Below are 18,662 nucleotides of genomic sequence, written 5' to 3' on the forward strand. Positions count from 1 at the left end.
TATTGAAGTAAAAGGTCTTGCCTGAGGTTGCTAATGACACTGATGGAGGTAGTCTGCTAGCTCACTTGACCCAAGGAGAGGACCTCAGGAGATGCAAGCACTCTTACCCGTGGCACAATCAACAGATGCAAAGCCCACACCTAGCTCATGACCATTAAGTGTTTCAAGACACAAGACATGTATTTATCTAGCAGGGTCTTTCAGGTCCAACAATGTTACCCAAGAGTGGGTCCCAGGTCCAAGTTTTGTGGGACTTGCCACATATAATTTGGGGTCCCTATTTAAGGAAAAGAATAAAAATTTTGGTGTGAAAGTGAATGCTTAAAATAATAACTAGGGCGGGCCACAGTGGCTCGGCGGGCCACAGTGGATCAGCAGGCAAGAACGCTTGCCTGGAATGCCTAGAGGACCTGGGTTCGATTCCCGATGCCTGCTCATGTATAAAAAAATAAATAAATAAATAAAATAAAATAATAACTAAATCACATTTCTAAAAAATTATCTTATCTAGCTTTAGTTCCTTCACTTGAATTGTTTTGTGGTATTCTTATTAAATTCTTTTATTTTTACGAATACTCCCCCTTTCTCCCATCCCCAAATACATATAAATTCTCCCCAAATCAAAAAAATCTAAATAACATTATTTTTATTAATTAATTTCCAGACACTTCTATAACACTTGTTTTTCTATATTTTTGACTGCATATTCTTTGAACACCACCTCATATCATGGTTTATATTTTCTATGGTGATAATAGAAAGAATTCAGTCTGTTCTTCAACATGGTTGTTTGAAAATTATTTTTCATAATAGATAATTTAGAAAATATTCATGCTGGTTCATAATTTGTGATTAATACTGCCACACACAATTTTTAGGATTCTTTTCAAAGTTGGGAAGACTTTTATCAAATTTATTTCATAAAAGCAATAAGATTTTGAGGATTTCATGTTTTCTTATACAGTAACTATTTTGGTTTGCTAAAGCTGACAAAACACAATATACCAGAAATGGGCTGGCTTTTATAATGGGCGTTTATTAGTTTACAAATTTACAGTTCTAAGGCCATGGAAATGTCCCAATTAAGGCACCGACAGGATGATACCTTCTCTGAAGACTGGTTACCAGCAAGCTTGGGTTCTTTTCGCAAATAGCCAGTCACGTGGTGATGTATACAGGTCCTTCTCTCCCAGATTCCGTTGCTTCCTCTTCTGGCTTCTCTGTCTGTGGCTTTTTCTCTGAATTTCATTTCTTTGCTTCTTTAGATGTTTTATCCTCATATAAAGGACTTCAGCAAGAGGATCAAGACTCACCGAGATTGAGGCAGGTTGCATCTCAATCGAAATAACCTAATCAAAAGTTCCCACTCACAATAGATCCACATACATGGGAATAGATTAAAAGAGCATGGCCTTTTCTGGGGTACATAATAGCCTTAAACTACTGTAGTGACTAATTTGTATATCCCCTGAACTGACAATACTCATTATCCAGGTTGTAATGTATAATGCATTTTATGTTGACCTTCATCAGTGTCAGTATTTTGTGTCAAACCAGCAAGAAATTTAAATCTTTTCTCAATGTGTCATATGATCCACACCTCTTCATTAATTGGATTATAAAACAATCCAAGAGCCTATTCATTTCTTTTATTCAAAATGTCTCTTTTCTTCTTAAACAATTACAGCTTTATTATAATTTGGGGAAAATATGGTAGAATTCAATCCTCAATGTCAGATTAATTTCCATTAGTTTCATCGCTCATCTTCATCTCTTTTGTTTCATTTTCCTTCATTTTTATCTGAATTTTCTCTTGTTTCTTTAATAAATAAATGTTGATAATAAATGATGGTATCTTTCAAATATTCCTGTAAAACTGAGTTCTTTAAAATATGAAATATTTGTTTTAAAAAGAAAAAAAGGAAGTGATTTTAGCTTTCCATTTAGATAGTAATAAAAATAGCCTTTGATAAATAGTGTTTCAAATATTTCCCAAACAAGTCTGTAATTTCTCACTTTCGTTTTGTTAAAATGTCCAAAAGATCTTTCCAAATTGCAGTTAAAATGGTCTAATCAAACTTTATCAAATTTTTGAATAAACTTTTGTGCATCTCATTTGTGTTCAGGTTTCTTTTCCCAACTTATGAAACTTAAAAACCTTAGTGTTGATGTACTCATATCCCAAGGCTTGAACAGCTTGATAATAGGCAATCATTTCACTAGACTTAGATTCTTTAAAGAAAAACCTATGTTGTCATTTGTATTTAAAATACTCCATCTGTGAGACAAATTTGAAAAGAAATGTTTACAAAAATACAAAAATGGTCCACAATTTTGCATAAGGTAAGGCAGCTTTTTCTCCAACTAGAAAGAGGTCACAGGACCCAGGATCTTTCTTGGCACAAAGAGGGCAGGTGGAGTTTTTCTGGAAGCCTGTCTTTCACAGTGACAGCTGGCAATAACTAGAGAGAGAAGTGACTGTGAGCCTTATTAATATATCTCACTAACCCCAAATTAAATTGTTTCCAACTCATCTTCCTCTTAGCTTTGTATCAAAAATTCTCACTGCCACTAAAATGACATCCACAGTGAGGAGAAATCTAACAGATAGAAAGTTGGAGTGGAAAGAGCCCATAATCTTAAATGATTACAATTACAATAAACTACTTTTGCAAATATTACTACCGCATTTGAACACGTTGTTAGGACTTTTCCCACGGCCTTAAAAGTGGCCCCAGATGAGGAGCCGTGAGTCTGAAGCTGCATTAACTTCAGAGGCAGTCTGCCTCTGCTTATTGTCTAGTGTAAAAGAGGCTTCCTGGTTCCCAGAGAAAATATTAGAATGTTTTTTGTCTTTGAAAAAATAATTCGTTAAAGCTCAGTTGACAACATGCATATTAATGCCTTCTGATGAATCCAATCCATCTTCTCTGGCTTGCAATTCATGGAGTGTACAGGCAATACAGGCAGAGCATTCAATTTTAATAACTCTCACAAGCATACTAAGATCCTGATTCTACAATCATTACTCTTTGAAAAGAATCTCTATTTTGTTCTTATCATAATGATATTAATTATTCAACTCAGGCAGTTTTTTTTCCAAGGGATAGTTAAACAACCTTCATCCCCTGTTTGAAGACCTGCCTGTCCTCCAACAATGGAAAAAAAAATACTCATTATGCAGTGTATTTTGTTGAGTCTATTGTGTACATTTTAACAATATACTTCTAGACATTTATATTCTCTGCTCAGGGAAACATTTCTTTAATACAACCCTAAATGTGTCCTTTTGCTTGGAAGTTGTACAATGGGGTAGAAGGGAAAAAAAGAAAGAAGGGAGAAATAAATAAGGCTGTTTCAGAGAGAAGAATGATTGAATCTAGAAAGCATGAGCTATAAAGATGTGATGTGACGGTAAGTGTTCTCTGCCATAGAGGAAGGGAGGGATTTGCTTGGTGCTATTTCTAGCATCACTCAACTCCTGCAAGGACACACCCTGGAAAGGAGATAACCCCCTATTAAGCACAGTTAGGGTTGGCATGGCCTTATTGTTTTTTCTTTCCTCTGACATAGCAAAGATACGACAATACTGTATCTGATCCAGCTATTTTTTTCTTTTAAGAGAGCCTTTTAAATCTTGAGTTCATCTATCTAAATAGGTCTTCTCACTTTTTAAAAAAATTATTCCAAATACTTTGAAAAAAAAAACTGTCTATAGTCATACCATTGTTTGTAGAGAAGATGCATTCTTGTGGTGCTTTACAATCAGATTATTCAAGTTTCTTGAAAAATATGCCATTTCTTTTACTACGAACAATCTGGATGAGAGTCTCTATCTGTATCTGCAGGCTCTTCTGAAATATCTCATTACCGGGGCAGTCAGATACTGGTGCAAATGCTAAAACAAAATGGAGATAAATTTTATTTCTTTCCTCTCACTAGTTTCCTTCACTCTCCTCACTCCTTGCCCTTCTCTGAATGGTAAAAAAATAAATAAATAACTAAAATAAAAATGAATAAATAAAAGCTTTTCTTTGTGAGCCATGTGTCAGTGCCCCCACTATATCCCTTTTCCACTTTAATATCTGTCTCTTTCCATGTGGACCTTGACTGCTGAAACAGTCACTGTTATCCTTCTCCTCAGAGAAACCACCTCCATTTTGCATACTCCCTTGGGAGAGTCCTTCCTTTCATCTTCCAGAATAGTTTTTACTGATAGTGACTTCTGCCCACTTTCGGAAAACATACCTGGCCCCTTCACTCCCATCACCTTGACACCCTTTCCTATTTGACAGCCTAGAGAACTTACATGAAGCCCAGTTAAAGAAAATAAGGAGAAAATCTCCTGTTTGAGCTGAGAAAAAGGAAAAGCCCACAGTAAGACATTGGCAGGCTATTTGGAGGACACAGATTATGCCCTCACATGTGGGGGCAGTTAGCAATATCACAAATATCAAAAATATATGTGAAATTATGAGAATTAAACTGAATTTCATTAGTGCATATACATACAAACCCACACTCAGTCCCGGTGCTTTAGGAGAATTCTAGGAGCCTAGCTGAGGCTAGACTCACATGACCTCACATGACCCTAATCCACAGTGAACTCAGGCCTCATGCCGGGAGAGGAAAGGCCCATAGGCTCCACCAGGGCAGGCACCTGGTCCACTTCGTGCACTTCTACATTCCCCACTCTTAGAGTGGGGGCTAAATGAATGCATGAATGAATGGCTTGTAAGAGAACCTAAAGAATAAGGTCAGTAAATATTTAAACAAGGATTTTCTATGTTTCTACATTAGCTGCATTATGGTGACTATACTTGAACTTCTCAGTAGGCTCCCCACTAATGGGATTTAATTGATTCTCTTTAGTTTGACATGCTGATTTCTTCACAGTCTGGCCCCATTTTACCAATCCTCTCTACCTCTTTATAACATGCACTCATTTTTACTTTGTTTTAAATTTAGGTTTATCTTATTTTTAAGTTTAGATTTTAATTTTGTTAAAGATATGTAAGCAAAGAGTTTAAAATAATTGAGTTGTTTGACAGCAGTGCCGTGATCTACCATCCCCCTCCCCATTTCTCACCCCCTACAGGCAACCATTTTTAGCTCATTTAGTTGAAACTTTTAGAATTTACCCTCATAGCTCAAAACAACATACTGACACTGCTACTTCTTAATTTTTCAGTTCATTCGTTATCTATTGATATCCTAGGAGAGAAAGTAAGTATTTTCCTTTCATCACAAAATACATTTCTCATGTAACACACATATGCACATTTTCTATCCCCATATCCTCCTGTTTACATATATCCTAATTTATTTAAATCAATATTCAGTGTTTGTAAGTTTATAAATGCTCTTTAAGCTCCTTTAATACAGAATAGAATCTCCATTTTATTTTGTCTTTTACGGCATTGAAATTTTTAAAGAGTTTGGGCCAGTGGTTTTATAGACTAAATTAAAATATGGATTTGTCTGACTTTTCCTCATGAATAGATTAAGGATAAGCATTTCCAGCAAGAATACTACATGGATGATATTGTGAATTTTCCCACTGCATTATATCAGGAGGCCTATAATGATAGTTTGTCCTCTTATTAGTGATGCCAAGTTTGAGCATGGATTTAAGGCAGAGTCCACCAGACTCTCCATTGTAAAGGCACATCTTCTTCTTTTTAATTAATATACAATCTCTTATTAGACCATACTTCCCAGGCTGTTTCTACTCCCTAAAAGCTTAAGGACTTAAGGACAAAATGCTAAAAAGATAACTTCAACTTTAATTAGTAACTATGGAATGATTCCATGTATAGCAGAAGAGAAAACCAATGTTTTGGGAAAATAAGTTTATCACTGTTGGAAAAGAGAGATACAAACATGAAATAGGGGAAGATGAAGAAAGACCCATGGCACTGAGTTTAGTTAGAAATATCAATATGAACTTACCATTTATATATATATAAAATATAAATATATATAGGCTGCTAAAAAGGCCTAAAATCAATGACGTTCCCATAACAATGAGCACATTTAGCACCTTGATCCTTGTTTCTAAATACTATTCTTCACTCAAAAGAACCAGTGATAGTTACACTCTTTGGATTAAACATTGTTACAGATGAACTCTAAAACCTAAATACAGTACATATTTATTATAAAAAAAAGAACCAGTAATATTTTTTTTTGCTTGTAAAAATTTAAAAAGAAAAAATAATAGACTATAGCCTAACAACCATACTTAAAAAAAAAAAATCAAGAATCGTTAGAGAAATGGCTGATTTCAGGGATAGAACATGGAAAGTATAAGATGATTCTCAAACACCTTGTCTGGCCAGAAAGCAAGCAAGTGCCCTGAGACATGTAAATGCACACAGGATCAGCTTACAGGCTCTCCCACTGCTGTCCACATTTGGGACTAATTAAGCATGGAAAAAGAAGTATGACTGTTATTAGTTATAACACATTGAATAAAAAAGGAATCAGTAAATCCATAGGAATACTCAAAGAAAAGGGGGTGGGTGGAGAGACAAAAAGCCCTTCTTTACAAAGATTCCATTTAATAAATGTGAAGGAATGACAGAGCTACAGAATTACCATTTTACAGCCTCCAATATAATAATTAGTCATTAATGAATGCAAAATAGATGCTTTTTTTGATAATTGATCATTAGTGAATGCAAAATAAATGCATTTTTTTGATGATGATCTTTGGCAAGCCAGTAATCATGCAAAATATTCACTCTTAACCTATAAAAATTATTATGGCCTTTTAAAAATTTCAATCTCCTTTCCCTTTCAGCTATGTTTACTAATAATTTGACGAATCCTTACAATTTCCATGTTTGTAAGATTTTTCTTATTCTTACCGGTGAATGCAGTAAGCACTGAATTATATATAATTTGTTGACTCTGTGGCAAAAAACCCTGTAGCCTTTATTTAGGAGCAATTTCTGAATTTCTTCTTTGAACAAAAATATTACAAAAATATTTTGTAAAAAGATTTCTTTTTACAAAATTCTAAAGTACATCTGTTAGTTACTTACTTCTGATGCAAAGATATATGTATGAATTTGAAAAACATTCATTGAAAATTGACTGTGAGTAAAGTAAAGATATATGTATGAATTTGAAAAACAAGAGTGCTCAGAATTGTTGGGAAAAAAATAAAATAAAACACATTCCTGCCTCCCAGAAGTTTACAGTCTAAGGAAAAGAAACCAAAATGTAAATGAAGAAGCAATAAAATGCCAAACTATTTAACCCCTATAATAGAGATAAAAGTAAGATTCTAAGACCACATAAATATACCTGTTCTAGTTTGCTAGCTGCCAGAATGCAATATACCAGAAACAAAATAGCTTTTAAAATGGGGAATCTAATAAATTGCTAGTTTACAGTGCTAAGGCTGAGAAGATGTCCCAATTAAAACAAGTCTGTAGAAATGTCCAATCTAGGGCATCCAGGGAATGATACCTTGGTTCAAGAAGGCAGATGAAGTTCAGGGTTTCTCTCAAGTGAGAAAGTAAATGGTGAACACAGTCAGGGTTTCTCTCTCATCTGGCAAGGCACATGGCAAACACAGCATCATCTGCTAGCTTTCTCTCCTGGCCTCCTGTTCATGAAGCTCCTTGGGAGGCATTTCCTTCATCTCCAAAGGTCACTGGCTGGTGGACTCTGTTTCTCATGGCTATGTCATTCTACTCTGCTCTCTCTGAATCTCCTTCATTCTCCAAAATGTTTCCTCTGTCATAGGACTCCAGTAAACTACTCAAGACCCACCCGAATGGGTGGAGACACATCTCCACCTAATCCAGTTTAACAACCACTCTTGATTGAGTCACATCTCCAGGGAGATGATCTGATTACAGATTCAAACATACAGTACTGAATAGGGATTAGAAGAAACAGCTGCCTTTACAAAATGGGATTAGGATTAAAACATGGCTTTTCTAGGGTACATACATCCTTTCAAACCAGCACAATACCCATTCATTCCAAAGAGGGCGTAGAAAATGGCATTGTTAGCCCCAATTTTTTGCTTCTTAATATAACCACACCTTTTGCTATGTAACTTTGCAATGTCTTCCCATTGTGGAATAGGCATATTTTCCTACCCATTAACTTTGGGTTTGACCACTTGACTTGCTTTAACCAATAGAATAAGGCAGAACTGATGGAGTGCCAGTTCCAAATCTAGAACACAAGAAGCCTGCATATTTCCACATTAGCTCTCACACCTCTTCCATTGCCACAAGAAGATGTTTATGCTAGACTTATCCCAGGAGGAAGGAAGAGATATGCAGAGCAAAGCTGAGTCACTCCAGATAAATCCAGCCTACTTCAGACCATCTTCAACCAACCCATAGGTCTGTAAAAATAAATGCTTGGTGTTTTAAGCCATTGATGTTTAGGGTAATTTGTTATGTAGCAAATTTGTATCAATAGCTAACAGATACACAGATGCAGGAAATATTGCATCTTAGAGGATGTGCTATTAGTTCTGAACATAGAAACAGTGGACTTTTGATAGGGAAGAAAGAGTTAAACAACTCTAAGAAGGAATAGCATGGACAAAGAATAAATATACATTCAAGTGACAGAATATAGTAAGAGTACTAAACAGATAGAATGAACAATCCAGTGGAAAATGTAATAAGAGTATTGAGGTAAATCCTGGAGCCTATTGAATTTCATGCTAAGGAATCTGCATTTCTTTTATACTAGAGGAAGAAAGAAGTTTGATCTCACCTCGACTTTTGAAAAATAATTTTGGCAACAATTTAGACCAAATGCAAAGGACGAAAAAGGAAGGAAATTAATAATTATTGCTACTTTACTATGTGCTAATTGCTTTACATTAATTATCACTTAAGGTAATAATCTTAATAATTCTATGAAGTAAATATTGGAATCCTGTTTTATAGATGAAGAAATTACATGGAGAGATTAAGTAACTCTCCCAAAGTCACACAGCTGGCAAAATGTAAAGCCAGGATTCAAGTTCAGATTGTATAACAAAGACATATGCCCTTTCTACCATCATCATGCTACCTCCTAAATACTGGATGCAGACAGACAAATTAGTAGGCTATTACTATATTACAGGCAAATGGTAATAAATCAGGACACTGGCAACGAGAAAGGAAAGGAGGAAAGAGATTCTAGAGAGATTATAAATAGTTTCATTTATCTATTTACATTGCCAGAGTAAATTTGCCAGAATAGAATAACTGGCTAAATTTGTGTGGTCAGAGAGCACGATAAGAGGATTCAGCATTTTGACTACGTAAGCGAGCAATGTCCCTAAGACAGGGGACACAGAAAAAGCAGGAGTGGTGGCAAGAAACCTAATATACTAGGCTTAAACTAGCATCTTGGGAAGCTTTCTGGTGAATAATAATATGAATAATAGCTAACCCTTATTGAGGGCTGTTCTGAGGCAATGTTCTTAGTACTTTGATTGAATCAATTTACTCATTCACATAACAATCTTGAGGTAGATGCTATTATTCTCCCCCTTTATTGATGAAAAAACTGAGGAACAGAGTTGTTAAGGAACTTGCCCAAATAGCAACAATGTTCAGATATGAAGGCAAGGAGTCTGCTTCTTTCACCACTCTCTTGATTGCTACACTGTTGAATCAGTACGTGACCATTCTTCCAACATACCAGGCCCCAAGTTTCTGGTACCAATGACTGTGTTAGTAAAGATAGGCTAGGTTATGCTACAGTAAAGAGACCCCAGATCAGTGGCTTAACACAAAAGATTACTTCTTGCTCTCTCACACTCCACTGCAGATTCAAGCAGCTCTTCAAAACCACAGTTCTCCATTTGCTGAAAAACGTTCTCTGTTGCCTCGTCTTAGTCACCTCCACAGCAACATAGCACTATGACAGTAACAGTGATAAGGAGAGAGATGTTGTCTCTCTAATGGGTGATTAAATGGTTTGTCCTAAAAATGATGTATCTTGCTCCTGCCCACCGCCCATTAGCCAGAACCAATAGCACAGTCAAGCCCAACTTCATGGGGGCAGGAAGTGCAATCCTTCCCAGATGTAGAAACAAAAATGTGGTTGAGCAGTAGTGATGTCTACCTCCTCAACTATACTGCCTCTCACAATACATCAGTAATTAGACATTTGGATCTTAACGTGCAAGGTCAAGGTGAAGGCACTAATTTGAAAAGCATCTGAACAAGCATATGTATGGTTTGTTCTAAGTTCTACCTTTCTTCTCAAGAATCAGGGTGTTCATGTTCTGTTCCCTTTTGTCACTCCCGTTCTTGTCCAGGGGTGAGACCGAAAACTCAAGTGACATATGCTTTGCAAACTTCAAAGCATAACATGAATAGTGTCATTCTATCTGATATTAGGGCCTTCATTTACCCTCAGGTATGCATTATCCAGTTATTTAATAGTCATGGAGCACTATGTAGACAAAGACATTCTACTAGGCACTGTAGAAGATATAAAAATAAAAATATAAGATGAATCCCGGGCTTCAGGGAGTTGCAGTTTAATTAACGAATCAGGCTGTATCCACGGAAAGTTAACAAACCTAAGCAAAGAAGCAGAAAACATGATAAAGAGCACTTCTGATAGGAACTACGGTTTCAGGGATCACGACAAAAGTTTGGAATTCTTTGAAATGATTTTATGAGAGTATATTAACAGTTAAAGAGGTTGCAAACCCAAATGACAGAAATGTATGAAGTAGCCAGATTTAAGAATGACGAAAGCCATGGTGAAGTGAAAAGTGTATGCTCTATCAAAAGACTTCCAAATTTGGGGGACAGGGGGGTGGCAATAAAACACCATCAATCAAACAAAACACAATTCCTTGGCAGTAGATAGACTGTGACCTCTGGTTTAGAGTGCTTCCCTCCAGCAATATTTTTGTGTTAATTGATAGTAAAGACTAACATTAAAATGGTAAAGATCTGATGACGACATTTCCTGTGGAAAACCAAGAGGTAAAGGAGATTGCATAGGGGTGAGCTTCCAGATCTCTTTGTTGACCCTGAGAAACCGTGCCCTGTTAGAGGTTGCCTGATCTACTAGTAAAACGGGATGACACATATGTAGAGAACTGAAATGCACTTGCCTAAATGATCACAAATTTCAGTTTAGTAAGGTCAAAATTAATGAAGTTTTACTCTACTTTGAAATCATATTTGATGGCATGCTAAATGTTAAAACTAAAAACTTAACAACTGTCTATTAATGTCAACAACTAAAGGAAGAACAAGAGGAGAACAATTAACTAACATGATTGTGGAAGGAATAATAGATTGGTTTAATTAAGACCTTCCAAAGAAACATACTCTCATGCAATACATTTTCAACTTCTTAAAAAAAAGATTGCAAATTTGCCCTTTTGACACCAATGCCCTTAGAATTTGCTTATGCAGAACATCCACGTTTATGTCCTATCTTGCCCTCTGTCCCCTTAAAAATGATTAAATATCCCATTTTATTTGAATGGAACTTAAACTCATTAATAAAGATTAGTATTAGTATTAGGATTTGTATACTTTTACATTTAAAAAAACTCTTCAGCCTTTAACTTAATTTCAGAACACTAGTTATTCATGTTACTTCCATCTTTATTAGGTATACTATATATATTTAAATTTTACATAGTTTTAATATGTGATTAGGTTATTTGTGTAATTTTCTAAGTATCTATATAAGTCATATTTATTATAACAGGTGCTATAATTTACTGATACAGCTCTTGAATTTTTGATGTTTAAATTGTTTCCAACTTTTCAATATAATGAATAATTCACTATAAACACCTAGATATAAAAAATCCATTTTTTCTCTTAGAAACACTTACTTGAAGTGTATTTACCAAAATGGGATTATTGATCATTGAGTACTGTCATATTTATTCCTTCATTTCCAATTTCCTTAGAAAGATCTTAGAAGTTCACAAAATCTTACTCGTATCTCTTTCTCCAAGGCCCTTTGAATTTGGATTCTATTATTTTATTTATATTTGCTTATATAATGGGTGAGAAGAAGCATCTCCTATGGCCTTTCATGAATTTTTCTTTAACTATCACTGAGCTTATTAACTTATTGTTTAATTGTTCTTGTGTGCAAATGACTTACTCCTCTTCTTTGACCAATTGTTCTGTGGAGACAGAATATTAAGTATATAGAACTATCCTCCTTATAATTTTAAATTCAAATTGTATGCATATTTATTTTGCCTATTTCCTATAGTATAATGCCTGGCTTTTATCTTAATTTTGACATTTTTTCTATAAAAATATTTTAAATGTTTATCACAAGAATACTTACAGAAATCCCTAACTTCCATATTCTGAACTCCCAAGAACTTAGTTTACATAAGCCTAAATTAGTCTTACTCCACTGCTGAAATCTTTCAACATTCACATCTTTCCTTGCAATATGGCTTTAGCACTTTGACTTCATGAATTACCCGGGCAGACCAGCATTATGTTGATGTTGAGTGCTTTTATAAAGATGGCTAATATGATGAAGGAAGGCACTTCCATTGCAGCTTTCCACAGAGCAATGGTCCTATAATTTGTGGTATCATGAGGCAACCTAAAAATCTCACAATTATTCCAAGGCTACATAAGTGAGCCATACATCTCAGAATCCATTCCCAAAGCATCATGGCCAAGATCTTCCTAGAAACGGCAATAAATAAAAAATCACGATGATTGAGCATTATTGAGGAAAGGATCATGTACCTTCTTGCAACAATGATAACTATCTTTCTTTTCTCTGACAGCAATGGTCATCCATCCCTTCAAAGATAACAGAACAATAACCTCCCATCTTGAGAAATTCCTTGTGCTTTTTGAAGCTTCAGCCTCTAAAAGGACACTGCATTATGAAGTTCACTGGAGTATTACTAAACCACTTCTTGGAATTCATTTCCTAAATCATATCATCTACTCCCATGATTTCAAACACCAACTGTATAACAGTGATTTCCAAATCTATATCCTAGGCCAAGCCTTTCTTCTGAACTTGAGATCTACATTTCCAAATACACAGAGATCTCTGCCTAAATGACACTTATGCTTATCAGGCACTGCATACTCAACATGCCTCAAACTTACTCATATCATTTATTTTCTTGCCTAATCTGTTTCCCCTACCATATTCCCTATTCTGTTAAAAAAAAAAAAATCTTTTACCCAGTTATCCTACCCAAAATTTTGAAAATGAACCTGACCTCTCTAACACACATCCCTCCCACTAATTCATCCTCCCTTACACAAATTTCTCGAATCCATTTAGTTCTATACTTCCCTACCCTTACTATCTCATTTCAAGCACTCCAGGGCTTTTCCCTGAGCTACTGCAATAGACTCTTAATTAGTATCTCAACTTCCAGATCGAATCCCTTTCATCCATCCAGTACACTGCACCAAGGAGAGCTTTTAGGAATATGAATTGATCATAGGACCTCCCACTTTAAAATCCTCTAACTGCCTCTTACAACTTACAGAATAGTGTCTAAATATCTTAGTATAGCATCAATTTATGTAAGATCTTTATTATTTGCAAAATCCCACCGAAGGACAGATAAAGAATTGGACTGTAGATTCTACAATTGTGATCAATTAAGCTACATCTCTCACAACCTCATGTAGGTTGCCCAACAGTTAATTACATATTTTATGGTAAGTGTAAATAGGGATTTACACAGTTTATGACTGTATCCCAAGTTGCAGCCTTCACCTTAGGAATAGATAGTGCTACACTCTAATTTAATTTCTATAATTTTTGGAGAGGAAACATAAAATGCTATATAAATTATAATGATTTTTGTTATTAGCTCAATAGTGGATTAGTGTTAATAAACACATTGGGCTTTTTTGTATTTGAGAAGGTAGGGTTACAGAAAAATCATGCATAAAATATAGAGTTCATATATCACTCCATTATTAACACCTTAAATTAGTTTGGTACATTTTTTACAATTCATGAAAGAACATTTTTATAATTATTCTATTAAATATTTAGGGTTTACTATTTGTGCCATACAGTCCTATGTTTTTTGTTTAATTTTATTCTAGTTAGCTATATACAACCTAAAATTTGCCCCCTTTTAACCATATTAAAATATATAAACTGGGGCTGCAAATCACATTAACAATATTGTACTACTGTCACCACCATCTAGCATTATCAAAACTTTTCCAACAACCCAAATAGAATCCCTGTACAATTTAAGCATTGATTCCCCATTCCCTACTGCCATCACAGCCCCTAGTAACCTATATTCTAGGTTCTGCCACTAGGAATTTGCTTATTTTAATTATTTCATATCAGTGAGATTATATAATATTAGTCCTTTTGCATGGCTTATTTCACTCAGCAGGATGTCTTCAAGGTTTATCCATGTTGTCACATGTATCTGAACTTAATTCCTTTTTATGGTTAAGTAATATTCCATTGTGTATATAAACCACCTTTAGTTTATCGATTCATTGGTTGATGGAAACTTGGAATGCTTCCATTTTTTGGCAATTGTAAATAATGCTGCTATAAACGTCAGAATGCAATTATCGCTCAAGTCCTTGCTTTCAAATACTTTGGGTATATTCCTAGAAGTTGGATAGCTGGGTCATATGGTAATTCTCCACTTAAATTTCTAAGGAACTGCCAAATTGTCTTCCACAGTGGCTGCACTATTTTACATTCCTGTCAAAACAAATGAATGTACCTATCTCTTCACATGCTCTGTAACAAGTGCACTTTTTCATTTTTATCAATAATATCCATTCTAATAAGTATGAAATGATATCTCATTGTGATTTTGATTTACATTCCTCTGATGGCTAATGATGCTGAACATCATTTCATATGCTTTTTGGCCATTTGTATAACTTCTGAGGAAAATGGCTATTCAAGTCTTTTGCCCATTTTAAATTGGGTTTTCTTTTTATTGTTGATTGAAGGATTTCTTTATATATTCTGTATATTAAATCTATTGGATAATTGGTTTCCAGATATTTTCTCCCACTGTGTAGGATATCATTTTATTTTCATGATAAAGATCTTTTGGACTAAAAAGTTTTTAATTTTGACGAGGTCTCATTTATCTACTTTTACTTTTGTTGCCTGTACGTTGGGTGCAAAATCTAAGAAACTATTGCCTAGCACAAGATCATGAAGATGCTCCTTATGTTTTCTTCTGAGAGTTTTATAATTCTACTTCCTACAATGAGGATTTTGATCCATTTTGACTTGATTTTTGTCTATGGTGTGAGGTAGGGATCCACCTTTATTCTTAAACACATTAAGTTTTTTCAACACCATTTATTGAAAAGACTATCCTTCACCAAATGAATAGATTTGACACACTAGTCAAATATAGGTTGGCCATAAACTTGAGAGTTGATTTCTGAACTCAGTTCAATTCCATTGGTCTTTGTGTCTGTACTTGTGCCAATACCATGCTGTTTTTATTCTGTGACTTTGTGATGAGTTTTAAGATCAGGAAGTGTGAGTCCTCCAAATTTATTCTTCTTTTTCAAAATGGCTTTAGCTATTCAGGGTTCCTTAAACTTCCATGTAAATTTGATGATTGGCTTTCCCATTTTTCAAAAAAGGCTTCTGGAATGTTGATTGGGATTGTGTTTAATCTGTAAATTGCATTGGATAGAATTGACATTTTAACAATATTTAGTCTTCCAATCCATGAACATAGACTGTCCTTCCATTTATTTCATTTTTCTTTGATTTCTTTTAGCAAGGTTTTATAGTTTTCTGTGTACAAGTGCTTTACATACTTGGTTAAATTTATTCCTAGATATTTGATTCCTTTAGTTAGTAAAAATGGAATTTTTTCTTGACTTCCTCCTCAGATTGTTCATTACTAGTGTTTGCTAACACTACTGATTTTTGCATGTTGATCTTGTAGCTCTCCACTTTGCTGTTTATTAATTCCAGTACCATAGTTACGAATTTTGGGGGATTTCTGTATATAGAATCATGTCATCTACAAGTAGGGAAAGTTTCAGCTTTTCCTTTCCAAATTTGGATGCCTTCTATTTCTTTTTTCTTGCCTATTTGCTCTAGTTAGAATTTCCTGAACAATGTTGAATAACAGTGGTGACATTGGGCATCCTTGTCTAACTGCTGACTTTAGAGGAGAAAGTATTCAGTCTTTCATCATTGAGCATGATGTTAGCAGCTGTTTTTGTTTTTGTTTTTCATTTATGCCCATTATCATGTTGCAGAAGTTTCCTTCTAGTCACAGTTTTCAAAGTATTATTATCAATAAGCACTGCTGGATTTTGTCAAATGCCTTTTCTGCATGAATTGAGATGATTATGTAGTTTATTTTTTTCATTCTGTTAATGTGGTGTATCTACATTAATTGATTTTCTTATATTTAACCACCCTTGCATACCTGTTGTAAATTTCTCTTCGTGATCATGTTGTATAATTCTTTTAATGTGATGTTGGATTCAATCTGCTAGTATTTTGTTGAAGATTTTTGCCCCTATGTTCATAACAGATTTTGGTCTGTAATTTCTTTTCTTGTAGCATCTTTATCTGGCTTTGGTTTTAGGGTGATATTGGTCTCAGAATGAGTTAGGAAGTGTTCCCTCCTCTTTAACTTTCTAGATGAATTTGAGTAGGAGTGGTGTAAATTCTTCTTGGAATCTTTGATAAAATTCACCTGTGAAGCCATCTGGTCCTGGGCATTTCTTTGTTGGGAGGCTTTTTATTACTGATTCAGTTCTTTATTATTTATTGCTTTGTTGAGATCTTCTATTCCTTCTTGAGTCAGTGTAGGTAGTCTCTAGGAATTTGTCCTTTTTAGCTAGTTCATCTAATTTGTTGGCATATAGTTATCCATACTATCTTCTCATAGTCCTTTTTATTTCTGTGGGGTTGCAAGCAATGTCCCTATTTCATTTCTAATTTTAGTTATTTGTTTCCTCTACTTTTTTTTGTCAGTCTCACTAAAGGCTAGTTGGTTTTATTATCTTTTCAAACAATCAGCTTTTGGTTTTGTTCATTTCCTCTATTGTTTTTAATTGTTTATTTCATTTTTCTCCACTCTAATCTTTGTTATTTCCTTCCTTCTGCTTATTTTGGATATATTTACTCTTTTTCTTCAAGATTCTTCAGTTTTGAGCTTAGGTCTCTGGTTTGAGATCTTTTTTCCCTTTTTAATGGAAGCATTTAGAGCTACAGATTTCCTTCTCAGCACTGCCTGTGTTGCATCCCATGAATTCAAGTATGTTGTTTCTTCCTTTTCATTCACCTCACAGTATTTCCTAATTTCCCTTGGGATTTCTTCTTTGACCCATTGGTTATTTAAAAGTGCACTGTTTAATTTCTACATATTTGTGAAGTTTCCATTTCTCCCTCTGTTATTGATTTCTAGCTCCATTACATTGTGGTCAGAGAAGATATATCATGTGATTTCCATAATTTTTAAATTTACTGAATCTTCTTTTGTGACCTAACATGTGGTCTATCCTGGAGAATGATCCATGTGCACTAGAGAAGAATATGTCTTCAAGCCACTTCTCTTCCCTCAGGACAAACTCTGGGAGAGCAAGCCTGAGACAAATTCCCAGGTTCTGTCTCTTAAACTTCTACCCAATAGATTGGCACTGACATATTTGCACCCCAATGGGCACAGAGTGGCTAGTCTGCTTCTTCTGGAACAAAGCCGATGACCCACAATGGGAGTGTAAGCTGGTTTTACCCTGTGTTGTGGAGGGGCTTGGGAAAGGTCAAGCAACAGCACCAGCAGCTTCTTCTACAGCTTTTGAATCTACATTTCCTTGATTCAGCACTTGCCCAGTTAATACAGCCCTTTCACTGTTTTCCATAGTTTTGAGGAAAGTTACTGTCTAAGATTCCTCTGCCACGTTTGCCGGAGGGGAGTTGGAACAATGGCTGCCTAGAGCCAATCCCAGTAATCTGAAGTAGGTGATCAAAAACATTGATCAGTAATCAGTACTGCACACACTTAGTTTGAAAGACTAGGTTTTTTGTCTCATCCTGGAACCAGCGAGTTACACCTGGAGCTGGAGGTCTAATCTCCACTGCTGCCTGCCACAAGGCTGGGGGGAGGGGGATGGCAGCCACCGTAGGGAGCATGAAACTCACCAGCGCTTATACAATTTATCTGTTCCTCCTCCTCCTCCCTAAATGTGGCACAGTGTTCCACTGGAGTCTGGAGTTTCGAAATAGTTGATTCCTACAGTTTTTTAATTACTGTTGCAGGTCTCAGGATATTATCTTCCTAATAATTCCTACTCAGTACACAGGTGTGATATGAAGAATAACTAATAAAGAATGCTATAAAGTCTTTCTACAAACATCACACACTTTACATAGGCTTAATAATTGTAGCATAAATAATTCCAGAATGAAGAGTTAATAGAGAGATGAAACTCATATGCTCCAGCTCCATTCTAAAGTTGAAGGCTAATCTGTAACTTAACTATAATCAAGCCCATAAAAAATATTAATTGGGAAAATAAATTTAATAAATCTCTACTACAATGTTGTTCTTTTTCTTTACATAGTTAATATTAAATATTGATATGAAAGTTAATAAAAAAGAAATAAATGAAATGAAATGATAAGAACAATTGATGAAAATAAGGTAATGGTTAAAAAGGACATCT

General features: G+C 35.0%; 1 protein-coding gene across 20 annotated transcripts in view; it reads right to left on the reverse strand.

The window, feature by feature from the left end:
• GRIN2B (glutamate ionotropic receptor NMDA type subunit 2B) overlaps positions 1 to 18,662 on the reverse strand; it is an 849,505-nt gene that overhangs the window by 462,348 nt on the left and 368,495 nt on the right. For 19 of the 20 annotated variants that reach the window (XR_013179559.1, XR_013179558.1, XR_013179557.1 and 16 more), the window contains one exon: positions 3,725 to 3,898. Coding sequence is in view for 13 of the 20 variants with exons in the window: in XM_077170132.1 (XP_077026247.1) it covers positions 3,725 to 3,799 (75 nt within the window). In the remaining 7 variants the exon portion in view is untranslated. Of the gene's footprint in view, positions 1 to 3,724; positions 3,899 to 18,662 lie in introns of those variants that run through there. The other variant, XM_077170143.1, reaches the window with a different exon arrangement.

This window comes from Tamandua tetradactyla, chromosome 7, assembly GCF_023851605.1.
Source record: "Tamandua tetradactyla isolate mTamTet1 chromosome 7, mTamTet1.pri, whole genome shotgun sequence".
Lineage (NCBI taxonomy): Eukaryota > Metazoa > Chordata > Mammalia > Pilosa > Myrmecophagidae > Tamandua > Tamandua tetradactyla.